Below are 14,663 nucleotides of genomic sequence, written 5' to 3'. Positions count from 1 at the left end.
TTAGATTAGCATTAGAATTAGATCATTCTAAGTTTCTCAAATTATATTAGTTTTGGAAAATTCATAAAAAATTGAATTTGAACTAGAATTACATTTAATTATTTAAAATCAAACTAATTTAAATCGCTTATAAGAACGTAAATGGTAAATATGTGTGTGTAGATTTGAATTGGAATTAGTGCATAAAAGCCATTTACAAATTAGATTACAATTCTAATGAGCCGCATTTTGCCCAATTCTTTAAATTATAAAACTAGAACTATCCAGTCGTCCAAGTCTGTTCGTGATAATTTTTCAACAAAAAAATTCTTATTAAAATATGTACGTATTCAAGGTCGGAAAAGAAATGATGTCGAATTGTCGAATTTTATTTTTCTTGTCTTCAAAATCTTTAGGACAAAAATAGTAAAATACTTACTTTGCATAACAAACGGTGTGTTTAAACACTTAGGCGAAACATCGCCCTTTTTATTTATTGGTTAAATCTTGTATTTAGACAAAATAGGCAAACCTTTACCATTTTCTTAATTTATATATTGGCTCCAAGTCCTGGTTCACCACGTTAGTGTTGTGCAGTGGTGTGTGTGCATTAAGGACTCAACATATAGTAAGTTTATTGTTTACATGCACAAATTGAGATAAATGTAGTAATACTTACTGAAAACACTTTTTTAAACCCAAGTCATTTGTACAAAATTCTTAGGTACAATCGAGGTATTTGTCCCAAGACTTAGGCCTTCGTCATTTTTTTATCGATCAATTCATTAATTTTTGGAGGGGTTGAAAAGAGTTCACAACACATAATTCGTATCCCAGAAGAAGCTATTTTGGAAATTTATCTATTTATCCTTGCAATGTTAATACTATGTGTAGCAGTGACGTGCGGTGAGGTTCCAAGATGGTGAGGCACTAATTTTTTCAAGTCACTTTTTTCTTTAACAACCACAAAAACGGTATCGCACTAATAAAAAAAATAGCAGAATGCCTTCACGTTTATTGGAAAATTGAAAACAAGAAGCAGAGTAAAAAAGGCGATTTTTTTTAAAGCGCAGCCACTGGTAGCGTAGCCATCCAAAAAAATTTTTGGGTGAAGCAAAAAGTTTGAACTTTTTTTGTTTAGCTTTTGCTATTGTATGAATTGCGTATCGAAAAGAAGTAAATATGCTAGCAAACCGTTTCCAGTAGCAACTGTCTGAGTTTTAACGCAATACTCAAAAACCATTCAGAGAGCAAAAACTAAATGACTAAAAAGTAGTGTAACTACATTAATAAGTATAGCAAACGTATTGATAACTACATCTAAACGCTACATTTATGATGAAATAGCTACATTTATGATGTATCAGTGCATGACAATTGAAGGTGTGGCATGCCTGTGATCGACTGTTGTGGTAATGCTCATCAATGCTACAAGACAAATTATTATTGAGAGCACAATATTTATAAATATTTGGGGAGCCATGTCCTCCTGACTACGCCTATGACAGCCACATATCCACTCCGTTTTAAGAAAGTTACGTGTTATTTGTTTTGTTTAGTTTAGTCGTTTGATGCAAACCTTTTAAATCTGGAACATGTCTGCCGTTATTTATGACTTCAACTTTAGATTGAAAGATTTCTTTTTAATCTTTCAGCTTAGATACTAAATTTCGCTAAAAAATCATTTACACTGCAAGAAGTCAATGTACACGTACTATGCGGGCATTTAAGCTGAACAAAGAAAGGTTTCATAGCTGGGGCGTCACAATTGAGGCATGCCTCAGGGCTGCCACTCTAAATTTCCATTTTGTCCTACAACACTTGCCAATTTTAACCAACAATTTCCCTACGCTGTGACGGGTCGATCTAGACCCGGGGCTCTATAACGACTCTATTGACGTAAGTGGGCTAAAAAATCAAAATGGGAAGAGGCAATTTGCCCGGCAACCCGTTGCTTTACTTCAAATTTCTAAGTTATTTTCTTTACGTTTCCAGTTTAGAAAAAATGAGGCCGGTCCCCAAAGTTTGAAATTTAAAGTTCGGTAAATGGTTTAGTGCGGTCATGTTCAAATGGCGGATCGCGATCCGGTTCCGGATGTTTTCAGCGTTTTGTGCGGATCTCCTAATGTAGTCTTAAAATAATTAACTTTCGACAGTGTTCTCATGTGAATACCAATTGTCATTTTTAATGAATTTTGTAAAAATCAAGCAAACAACGAGACTAATCTTTTGTGAAGTCTAAAACAGGGGTCGGCAACCTACGACCCGCCAATGTAATTCATTCGGCCCGCCGCCTCTTTGACAAACTAGATACGAGTCCATTTCAAATACTTTTTGACTATTTTAACTACGTACCGTAAGTGCGAAAAATTCTCCCGCTTTGCGCGAATCATCTTTCTACGTACGGCTGGTTTACGTTTTGATGCGGTCTTTTAACATTTTGTATTTTCGGCAATGTAATAAAAACTTGCAAGAAATTTAACAGGAATGCCGGTATACCTAAAAAATCGCGCTCGCTTCGCTCGCCAAGTGCGCCCTGACTAAAAAAGGTTAACAAACACTAAACAAGATTAACTATTGGAGTTATCGCGTTTACATAAATAAAGCACCATTAAAATTAAAGCGTGTCCAATATGTTTACTATTCGTATTTTGGTGGATCATCATGTTGTCAGGTTTGGCTGTGGTGGATCATGGCAGAAATCATTTGAACATCCCTGGACTCTAGTGCCTTCCTCTGTGCAATATTCTCTTGTTGTGGTAGGATTACGACCAGCGCCGGAGTTTTTCCATCCGTTTATCTAACTTCAAAATTCGCACTACTTAAACCTCTCTAAGCCTGCATAGCTTAGTTGGTAAAGCGACGGTCCCGGCTTGACCGGAGGTCGTGAGTTCGAACCTTACTGCAGGCTAGTTGTTTTTCTAGCCTGCTCTGCTTGCATCATAGATCAACAGATTTGGTGAGTCTGCGATGGTTTCGGTGTACTTTAAACGGATCTGCAAAATTACAATACGATTTGTTGCTAAAGCCGTTTACAGTAGCCTATACTTCGTAAAGGAACTTTAAAATTTGCACTACTGTAAACAACTTTACCAATAAATCGTATGGTAATTCTGCAGATCCGGTTACAGTAGTGCGAAGTTACGTAAACGGGCGAGCTAGGCAAATAGCCTCTTCCAACAAAATAGGAATTTAACAAAAACGATACAAATCAAATCGACGTCCTCAATCAATCGCCGAATACAACATAAGACGTGGACGAGGTATTGCTCTCTAAATGCGGGTATAAAACGCGCAATGACGGATATTTGCTACGACATTTTGATAGGAGTAATGTTATACAAAAAAGCATGAAGCCCAAACTCGGCGCGCCAAGTTCGCCCAGGTTGAAAAGTGGTTCCAGTTAGGCTGGATTATATTCTTAAATTGACGTTACGGCGCTGGTCTAGAATCCTATCGCAGAGTTGAAACAATTATTAAAGCAACGCACAATTTTTGACAAATGACTTGATTTAAAAAAAAAATGTCTTTATTAAGCACTTTTTAGAAATGGGTTAATTATCTTAAGTTTGCATATTTGCTTGCTAAACGTTGCGGTTTTGTTATACTATTAAAAATATTGTGGTTTTGCTATACTATTAGAATTGGTAAATTATGACAGGTAACTCGATAAATTATGACTAGAAACTCGACTAAAAATAACAATAATAATATTCGATTATGACCAGTAAATCGACTAAAAATAACGAAAACGCAATATACAGCTACCAAACTGTTTTTTGTACAAAAAAGAAGATAAATACAACAATTTTATTGCATTTAAAAAAGTTATTTAACACAACCACTTAAGTCCAGAAAGTCTTGTTCGAAAGATTTAAGTAAAGTCTAGTCATTTTAGTGAAAAAACTTAAGTCAATCAAGTAATTTGTCATTACAACACTGCGACATTGTATCGATTTTTCAAACAAAGTAAACTGCCTGTGCGGCCTTTCATCAGCGATATATATTGGCAGAATTTAAAATCAACACATCTATTACTTTAAATTACTATTTAATTTTATCGATTTTCGCGACGGCTTATTGTCGATTTTCGATTTTTCCGCTTATTTGACGGTCGTGCCCGGCTTATTTTGTGCGGCGGTTCCATTGATCCAAAATGCATTAAAGTCGGCCGCTCTGGCGCTAGGATTTGTGGAAATAACATGAAGGGGTTATTAGGCTACCAGGTTTTCCAGACAACAAGGTTAAAATGCTTTTATTTACTCAGTATGAACAGTGGCGAATTTGTAAAAAATCTTGGAAGTGGTCGAATTAGCATATTTTTTAATCAGCAATCTGTTAAAAATGCTGAATTACAAAATACAAAAAAAACAAAAAAAACATCAAAACCCCATCAGCTTAATGCATAGCAAAAACAAAAATTACGTACCGCTAAATTGTAGGAATGTCTGTTCGGAGCTGATACCCGATGTCAAATGGTAGTATCGGTATTCGTCGGATGCCAGGGTAGTATCGGTGCCGATCCGATAATAAATTGATGTAGGAATTTCGGCGATAAGATTCCAACACGGCAATTTCTACTTTAATAGGTAGGCTAAATATGTCAAAAAATAGAGAGTTAGCAACTGCAGGCAACTAAACTTTTTGCCTAAATATTAGAAAAAATTACCTTTAAACATTTCAATTGTTTCTATTTTGCTTGCTGGAGCATGTGAATGACGTTATTTGATATTAGATCGGATCACGATAATTAACTCAGCAAGGTATCGCCGGGCCCTACTAAATTTCAGGAAGAAAAGTAGCAAAGCGGTAAAAATGCGTTTATTTGGATTTAAATAGCAAAACCAATAAAACAATGCAATACCGCTCCCCTAGGGGGCAAGCCATCCCTCTGAACATTTTTTTGCAGTTTTTGTTGTGCAGCGTCTAAAAATCATTTGGTCTCAGTGCATAACAGTGTAATCATTTCAGTAATATTTCCTGCGTTGTGTAGGCTACAGTTGGTGCGTGTTTCGAGTATTTTGACATTACAGCGAATGACTTCTATGCACAATCTATTTATCTTCTCTATCTTGTCGTAAGCCGAATAACAACTAAAAACCACTGCCTGACGTATTGACTTTTTTGATCATTACCTAAAAGCTTATAAATATAGAACACACAATATAATTAAAACTAAATGTTTGAGAAAATTTAGTAGAAATACTTCTAATCTAGGTCATGCCATACTGATATGGAGAGGCGAAATTATTATGTGTGCATGTTAAGTTAAGATATGAATGATGGCGTACCGCATATACAAAGATACAAGGCTATATAATAATATAATGGAAGACCCAAATAATATAAAGTAAATCTACTTCGTTTAAGCGAAATCGTTATGTGTGCCTATTAAGGTATTGATGTAGCGAAGGGCCATGCAGCTTTGCCAAAAACTTATTTGACCTTTTCTTTCGCCGCCGGCTCCAGCTGATGAATCGCTCATGCGTGACGGCGTGATTGCTGGCGTTTCAACGGAGCGTGACATAGTAAACAGTTTTTTTTGGGGCGAAAAATGGCGACAGCGAGCCTCATATTGATTTCTGGCAGTTATAAAAAGCACAGCATGTCTTTTCGTGCCCCCCCTTGTCCTGTCTGTGTGCTTGCTCACCCATACGCCGTGCGCTGAGCGAAGACCTGACGCCTGTTTTTGCTATATTTTGACGCGAATACTGGAATATCTCCAGCTCTTGCCAAGTAAGTCGGAATGTAAACAAAACGGCTTCGCGATACGAGCAGTGAAGGCGCAGCAGCAAAAAGCGAAATTGCGCGATTTAAAGCAGCAAAAAGGCAACCTACTTTTGGTAGACTAGTTCGAGTTGCAACATATCAGCCGAAGTAATACTACAGGAATAAAGCTAAATTTTCGTTCTAAAGCTAGTTAAAATATTATTTTTTTAAATTTGATGCTGCAGCAAAAATGCTCTTTTATAGTTCTAGCGAATGGTTAGTTGTACGTGCTACAAGAAGGTCACATGTTATGCAAAGTAATATTACAGTCATTAGCCTAAATTATTCTATCTTTATACAAGTTAAATTTATTTAAATATTTGCCGCTGGTCTAAATCCCACCACATACCTATTTGTTCTTAACAAATTGTTTGGGTTAGTAAGGGTCAATTGTTATTATATTTATTTTTACTTATTGGAATTTTAATTTTGAACTTGTTTTGTTACAGTAAAAAAAGAGTGGTAGGATTCTAGACCAGTGCCAAAAATTGTTGCCTTCAAAAAAGTAATTTCTATATTTTCTTCCGTTTTAATACCAAGTTTAACCTTTAAGCTCAAAACTTGAATTTATAACTGAGTCATATATACATTTTATATATATGTATTTGACACCAGTTAGTTTTGCTTAAATGTAATCATACAAAGGTAAAAGTTATCCAACATGTGTGGATGTTGAAGTTTTAACTCTATGACTTTACTCTGTAGACTTATATAGTTGTTATCAGTAGGTTAAATGGTTCAGTTACACTTAATGAATATGTTATGTTGTCGAGGAAACACATTTTCAAATACTTTTGAGCTTTTATTTGCACAAAGTAAATGCTGTTTCTACAATATAAGCACTGGTTTACCTCAAATATATAAGTAGTGTATACAGTTAGCAACATATTAGGAGTTTAATAAATCAGAAATATTCAATAGAAATAAAAACTATCTTATATATTCAGACAAATTATATACAGGTGTCCAAACATTGGTAAGAGATGCACTTAGCAAAAAGGTAAACTTTATCTATTTTTTTTAATTAGTGCCACTTGCTTATTTAGTTCTAATCAACAGTTTAATATAACTTAGTGACAGTTAACTGGATGTCATTATTGAATCGTTGACCAGTAACTGTAGTTTTTAGTTAAGTTAATTTTTGGTTGATATTTCTCCTAAATAGTTAAATTGATTTTTAGAAAAAAACATGCTAGAATTATATTGAACCTTTCTATATATAGCACCTTGTACAGTCTCTTGACATTTTAAATTTAGTGGGCCACAACCAGAGGGAAAAGGCAACACTAATGAATGATATATAAACTCAAAATGTGGATTTGCACACCTTACATATATATATGCTGTTAAAAGTCTTTAAACTCTTGATTGTGAGTATCTTCACAATCAGGTAAGTTAAGGGCCTGAATGAAATAAGTTTATGGAAAATAGGGCACCTGTATATAATCTATATATAAAGTATCATATCTGTTAAATCTTTATTAGACATATTCAATTGTACTAGATAGAAAAGAAAAAAACCAGTAAAATGTAATTGAATATTTCTGCACAAATAAGGGCTGGTGTTACTTTATTGCTAGTATATATATATTTCTTCTGTCATGCTCATGCTTTATAGTATAGACATAGTACCACTCAAGTTGGGCATTGAAACGTTAAGAGGTGTACGCGTGTGTGGTTCAGGAAATGGTAATTCTTTTAAAATATGGTGAAAAGCAGCATATGGACAGGAAGTGTGTATGAAGTATTCTCCAAAGGTTTGCATTAAAACATATAAGTAAATGATGTTGTTCTTATTTGCTTTGTTATGCTGCATATCTTTCTTAACAATCTCTGTGAAGGAGGAATATCTGATTTTGTCGCACTCTAGTTTTGAATGCTATATTCAAACTAAAACCTGAAACAATAAGAAATGTTACCTATGAGATCCACAATTTAACCTGGACATTTTGTAGTTGAAAATACTAAGCAAGCCATATAGTTCTTTAGAAATGTGCAAAACCGATTCAATTGTGTCAAGTCTTTATATACAGCAACCCTGGCAGCATTGTAAAACTCTATACAAAATTGCGCTATTTTTCTGCATCAATTTTGTTCACAATTAGCAGATATCCTTGTGGTGAGCGTTTTTATGATTCCCTTTCAGTCGGCTTGGTTCAAACCGCCCACAGATAGGGAAGTGAGTGATTTGATAAGATGCTTTAGTAACGCTGAAAAGAGTCTGACGAAATGGCATGTTTCCTTTGCACTCTATTGCGGCCGGTTATTAACCGTTGACATTTCAATTCAATTGCAAGCCACCTTTTTATTTAATCCATGCATTTTTTTAGGTTTGGACTACTCAAGAAATACGGGTCGTGTCAGTTTGAGACTGCCATAAGACTGACTGATATCAGTCATTTATGTTTGAATAGTGCATCAGAATGTTTTGTAATTACCTGTCTGCATTGCAAGTCGGTCATTAATTTATTAAATAAGAAGATGTAAGTAAAAATTAAGGTATTTTGTAGGTACACCAAGTCAGATATAAGTTTAGAACAATAGTTAACTAAAGTGGAATCTCACTCATTGCTTTAGAAAGGCAAGTCCTGAACTAGTAAAAAAACATTTTTAAACCCAAACTACAATGAAATGTGTTGTTGTTTCATTTCCACCTTTAAACAAGTCATTTATCTTTGACTTGATGTAAGTGCATTGTTATTCACCTTTATTGCAGTTGCATATATTTACAGAATGTATACAAACAGTTTATGAAAATGTTACTTTGCATTAGTTACTCAAACTTTAGTTACTCTAACTTTGCATTAGTTACTCAAACTAAATCTACCTAGACTGGTAAAACCAAGGTTGGGAGTTTGACTTTTATTGTATATTTATAAATATTTTGCTTTCTTTTTAATCGGTTTGTATTAACATAGGCCAAAAGGTAAAAATGTTTTTATGCAGTGATTTTAAACATGGCAGCGAAATTAACTAAAGTCTACGCTTCAATTCTGGATAAATTCAAAAGGAAATCAGGATAAAGCCAAACGGTAAATTGAAAGTATTTGTGTGCGCGTGTGCTTACCATATAGCAATGCTAAAAATATATAAGTGTAAATTAAAATTCAATTTAAAACTTCCCGCTTTAGCAAAATAATTTTCTCATATTTATATATTTTTTTGTACGACCTTTAATCTCTTTATACAATTTCTGAGCTGGGTGCCAAAATAGTTTTTTTATCCTCTTTAATTTTAGCCAACAATGGAACCTGATATTTTGTGCAATTACTCCTTTTAAAAAAGTGATTAGATGGAAATTTTTTTCCTAATTTTAAAATTTTCTAAAATTCTTGACTACAAATAAAACAATATTCTAAGCTTGCAATATAAACACTTACTTAACGCTATTAAAGATTGATAGGCATATCTGTAAAAATAAACATGTGCCAGTATTACAATGCTACCTTTTCAGATGATGATTGTAAAACGGAAACGTAAGGACCGAAAAAAGTCTGTTGACAATGTCCCTGCCTCATCGTTGCCGGTTGTTTTAGACAACCCTGAAGCGTCTAGCGATTGGTTGATCCGTTCACCAATTCACCTACACACAGCCACAGTGTCGGGAAATAATGCCAACAACAATGGAATAGGTGGCGGCGGAAAACGCAAGCTCTACAAGCGTCTGCACAGCGAGGAAGCAAACTCAAGTAACAAGTTGTTTTTCTCCATTTCCTGTTTGCACCTTTGCAGAGCAGTGTTCTGGACCGCTGCAGCTCTTGTTTGCACTATTTGGCTGTGGCTTTATAAGGCTTCGGCTAAATATGACCTGGGGCTATTTTACAGTGATTAAAAGTGAATAAAATGCCCGGATGTTGCAAATAGCAGTTAAGAGCAGTGGTTATTAAAGTGCGCAGCCGCATGTCGGTGTTCTTTAAAAGATTTTCAAATGTGCTGCAGAATTTTTTTTAATTTTGGAAAAAAGTATTTCTAACTTAACTTAGTATGCAAGCAAGCAAGACTCAGTTGCAAACTACCCATTAGATAAGCAATTATGTTAAGGCATTAGGCATTACCTTACCTTGTGTGTGTATGGTTTTGTAAAAAGTGTGCTGCCAATTTGCTATTATTTTTTGTAGTGTTCTGCAGTTTTAAAAAGGTTGCAGACCATTGGTTAGAAGTTGTACTTCAATTGAAACCTTTTTTCCATTTTTTTATGACATTTAAAATAGACTTATTGGTTAAAACAATTGCGAGATTGTCTCACAGTGTTATGAATAAACCTTGCTAACTGCATGACAACCAAATAACTCATGTTGAAAATTAAGAGCTGTTAAAAATTGTCAATTGCTTTCAGGCAACAAATCCGGGCTTCTGAAGAAGACAAAACAAAAAGGTTAGCATGTTGCAATTAAACATTATCATTTTAGAAATTTTCCTAAAATATTCAATAACTTTTAATAAAGTTTTGTATAGATGTAGTTTAATTTAGTTCTAACTGTTTTCACCACAAATGGTGTAAAGCAAATACATAAGTGACTCACAAAAAATGTCTAAAAATTGAATTTTCTTTATTTAATAAATCATTGCATATTTTAATATCTCGATTTAGGACACCTTTAAACACATTGTGAATGTTGATCATTTAAATGTTTCATTTTGTCATAGGGTCACTGGATAGCTTCTCCGGGTTTGTGAAAAGACATAGTTTTGATAGTGTTGCTGCCGCCAACAAAGCAAGCTTTTCAAACGGTTTGTTACTTCATAACTCTATATTTACAGTATTTTATCTATTATTTAACAAGCCAATATTTATTTAAATTTTTCAATATTTTTCTGCTAAACTTTTATATTAAATGAGTTAATGAAATTCTGAATCAAAATTACCTTATCAAAAATTTGCTTAAACATTTTTTTGTTTACACGATTTCTGTTTTATGTTTATTACACTTTTTTTTTTTTTTTTTGTATTTGCCCTCAATTTAAATACAAAATTGCATTAGCAGTCAGTCAGTCACATTACGTAAGGAATTAACATTGATCTGCTTTAATTGTCTTGTACATTGAGCCATACAAAGCATTAATGGTGGTTTAAAAAGCAGTATGTATTAGCGTAGCTGTATATGCACAGTTTCCAATGATTTGTCATTCTCTATTCACCCTATGCTATTCTGCAAAAACAGATAGACAACTTAAAATATATACATAACTAAAAGTCTAAGTAATTCTAAGCAACATTAAGTACATTTGCCTGTTATTTTATGACAGCATGTTTACCAGTATAACTCAACAAAAACATACTGTTATGCATTTAGCAGATAACATACCATTCTGTGTGAATCAACTTAAAAAAAAACAAATATTGGCATAAAAATTAAATATTAAACTTTTCTGACAAATATAAACACCAAAAATCGAAACATAGTGCAAAATAACATTTATTAATTATTACATTTATTACCTGGTAATTAAATATTCAATTTTTACTAAAGTGTATTTAATTTAATCACCTTTATATTATTATGTGCAAGTCAACTAATTTGTCTAAATGGCTGATGTCCAAGTCAAGTCGTTTGTCTATATAACTAAAGTCCAAGTCAAGTCATTTGTCTAAATTACTCAAGTCCTAGTCATGTAATGTGTGTAAATGACTGAAGTCCAAGTCAAGTCATTTGTTTAAATGACTGAAATCCAAGTCAAGTCATTTGTCTGAAAGAATTAATTAAGTCCACTTTTTTTCTCAATAATTGAAGTGAAATCAAGTCATTTGAAAACAGTGACTAAAGTTTGACTTAAATGCACTTAAGTATAGTCATTTAGTCACATGTGTGAACCAACACCTAAAACGTTTAGAAAGTAGTAGTTTAAATGTAAGCACTCTATGGATACGCTTGTTAGTCGCAATGAACTTTATGTTGGAAGGCGACTAACTTGTGCGTGTTTTTCTCGTGACGTAATGTGTTTTTTCTCGTTTCCTCCAGAAGTGACAGTAATTATGATTGAATGCACATAATAATATTAAGGTGATTTAATTAAACACAAAAGGGCCAAAGATGCTTGTACTGAGCTGCTAATTCATTACCGGACAGTGCTTTCACTATGCAATGCAACAGCGTCAAAATACGATTATTTTAGCAGTTTAAAAAGGAATGTTCGAGTCAGTGATTTAAAAAAAAATAATATTGATAGGATATCTGCAATTGCCTTGGATTGTGTTTTCAAGGAGATTGCCAAGAAATTGTTGTTTTGCAGGAAATGTGCCTAGATTGATTTTATGGCTGATTTTATGGCAATCACTACTTTAAAAAGGTTTAGGTGTAGCATTTAAAAGTTCTTATTTCATACTTTCGCCTTCGATTAATGTTCATGGTGTGTTTCGCATATTCTGCATTGCAATTGCTCTTTGGACGGACACCTATGAAAAACAAAGCAGTATTCCAGGGTTGTCAACAAATCATTTGAAAATGACTTCAAGTCCAAGTCAATTTGCGAAAAAAAGCAAGTCATGTCTAACGTTGTTTTTAAGTCCAAGTTGAGAAATTTGCCTAAAATATTGCAATCAAGTTAAATAGGTAAACTGTTATGATCATAAGCGATATTTTAATCAGTAAACAACAAAAACGAAAAATGTAGAAATCAAACTTGTTTTATAAGCATAAATTGGTGTAAAAATCCACCAATTTTGCCAAAAAAATCATTAAATAGAGTCCATTAAATAACCGAATTAAGTGCCTTAAGTCAAGTCTTAAAAAAACACCGCAGTATTCTTTGAAAGGCTGTATCGCTCTCACAGCGTGATAATTACGATTGCCGCAAAACATAACACGATATCCATGAGCAAGGCGCAGTATTTGCCTGAGAGATAACAAATGCATGAACACTGGGTAGGTAGCCAACAAAAAGCAAACGTGAACTCCAACTCTTTGGGATTTGTTCAAAAATTTTCATTGAAAATCGGGTCATACTGTTTATCGTTTTTAATCTTTTAGAGTCGTTACGATCGTGCACAAGCAGTTGTCGTTAATCAGTCTTCCCACCACCTAACTGAGCCTGTGGATATTAGCCACTCCAGCCATTGCACGATATAATACCGAGTGTTTTCAGTAATACCAGAATGTGTGCTTGTTGTATGTTTATATGCGTCCGTGGCGGTAACGCGCAGTGACTAACACTCAAACGTCAGCCCGTTGCTTCTTAGGCTCCCTGTGTCTCGTTTGAGCTGACTAGTTATGGAAAAACAATAGTCAGTGCTTGATAGTTAGACCGGCTTGTTGTGTTTTTTTTCAGTCTCGCCATTTCCGACCCTTGTCTATTGATTGGCCGCTCTGCAGTTTGTAACCTTTTAGCCGAGTGCTAGGGTTTTTAGGCCAGCCCGTTTAAAACTTCCTGGCGGAAACAAAAATCCTCTTCGCTTTGCAAGTCCCTACAGCCGCTGCGCTTGTTGTGTTTTACGTTTCGTTTCAAAAATGGCTGGAGGTTGTGGTTAGGAGTAGAATTGGCACCAAAACGAATACAAAAGAAGGTAGTATTTTGTGAACGTTTCAAAATTGCCTTACGTGAATTGCTGGAGATTGTAGTTACGTAGTAAGAATATCGAAAGTCCATACAGATGTAGGTGGCATTTTGTAAAGGTTTCGAATAAATTATAATATAAAGGCTTGAGGTTGTAGCTAGACGTAGAATGAATAGCAAAGCCCATATAGAAGTATAGGTAGCATTTTGTGAACGTTTTAATAAATCCTAATATAATTGCTGGAGATTGTAGTTAGGCGTAGAATTAACAGCAATGCCAATGCAGAAGTGGGTTGCATTTTGCGAACGTTTCAAAATAGCCTTAGGATAATGGCTGGAGGTTGTAGTTAGACGTAGAACGAATATCAAAGCCCATACAGAAGTAGGTGGCGTTTTGTAAACAGACGCTATCTACTTCTGTATGTGTTTTGATATGCCTTATTGGTTCTTTTTCGTTACAGCATTAGTAGTTGAGACAAATGACGAGGTAATTTATATCGGATAAGTTGATTTGTAACACTTTGCTTTATGGACCTTTTAAATATGTCGTTATTTATTATTTTTAACAACGAACTTATACTACGTTCTCCGTCGTTGTAGTGAAGAAAAATGGTGTTTTTCAGTAAGAATATACCGAACTTGGAATTGTGTTGAAAGATTATTGTCAGTTTAATAGAAAGTCTATATTGCGCTTATAAAATACTTTTAGGCCAGGTTAATACATAGTTAACTATTAACGACCGGTGAAAGTACATCCCGAAGTTATATAGCGCTTAAACTAGCCCAGGTAAACTCATATTAGTTGTACTTAGCGCTCGATAGCACAATCCAACTACACGTAAAACATTCTAGATTCGCAGTGTTCCCAGAAATTCACTCCTACTCATCAGCTGTGCATTATAGACAGGCTGCTTACCAAATCCGAGCACAGAATACTTGTCTGTCCCGAGATTATAAATTAAAACAGCGCCTACGACTCTGTGTATCTCCAGCCCACGTAATGCCTTGTATTGTCTGTTGTGGTATTTGGCAGTATTCTGAAACTAGTTTCCGCTTACTTTGTGTGCGATCGGCTTACTGTTTTGCCAGAATAGTATGTTGAACTGGCATACTGTTGAAAATCATAGCGCCTGAAAAAAAGTTAAATAGTGTTTCGTTTAGAAGGCAAATGCGCAGCACAACTAGATTATTTGCGTAGCGAAATTTGCTTCTTGCCAGATTTTAGAATCTACTAGGATTTTCTAATATTCAGCAAACAGCTACTAGGATTCAGCTAACAAACTGAAAAAAGTGGATAAATATTGGAAAAAAGGCAATAATAATACGAAGTGCTATGCGGAATCAACGTGTACATGTGTTTGTATATTTGTTAAAGTTTGATACCAATTTTACTAATACACATTGTTTATTACTCATTGACGACT

General features: G+C 34.3%; 1 protein-coding gene across 1 annotated transcript; it reads left to right on the top strand.

The window, feature by feature from the left end:
- The first annotated feature begins 9,172 nt into the window (after positions 1-9,172).
- Positions 9,173-10,547, top strand: LOC146136726 (uncharacterized). Its single transcript, XM_083396242.1, has 3 exons — positions 9,173-9,437; positions 10,085-10,123; positions 10,396-10,547. Exons 1-3 carry the CDS (start codon positions 9,188-9,190, stop codon positions 10,545-10,547), a joined length of 441 nt encoding a protein of 146 aa, XP_083252368.1. The 5' UTR covers positions 9,173-9,187.
- The last annotated feature ends 4,116 nt before the right edge of the window (positions 10,548-14,663 follow it).

The sequence above is a fragment of the Ascidiella aspersa genome, chromosome 8 (genome assembly GCF_963924565.1).
Source record: "Ascidiella aspersa chromosome 8, kaAscAspe10.2, whole genome shotgun sequence".
NCBI classification, from domain to species: domain Eukaryota; kingdom Metazoa; phylum Chordata; class Ascidiacea; order Phlebobranchia; family Ascidiidae; genus Ascidiella; species Ascidiella aspersa.
The sequence above is the reverse complement of the archived record's forward strand: the minus strand, read 5'-3'. Positions and strand labels throughout refer to the sequence as shown.

What these genes read in the sequence shown, in the direction of transcription:
- LOC146136726 (XM_083396242.1), top strand. Translation starts at nt 9,188, where the DNA reads ATGCTACCTTTTCAGATGATGATTGTAAAACGGAAACGTAAGGACCGA. An exon ending in CAGCGAGGAAGCAAACTCAA is followed by an intron (nt 9,438 to 10,084) that starts GTAACAAGTTGT and finishes AATTGCTTTCAG; the next exon opens with GCAACAAATCCGGGCTTCTG. An exon ending in GAAGAAGACAAAACAAAAAG is followed by an intron (nt 10,124 to 10,395) that starts GTTAGCATGTTG and finishes ATTTTGTCATAG; the next exon opens with GGTCACTGGATAGCTTCTCC.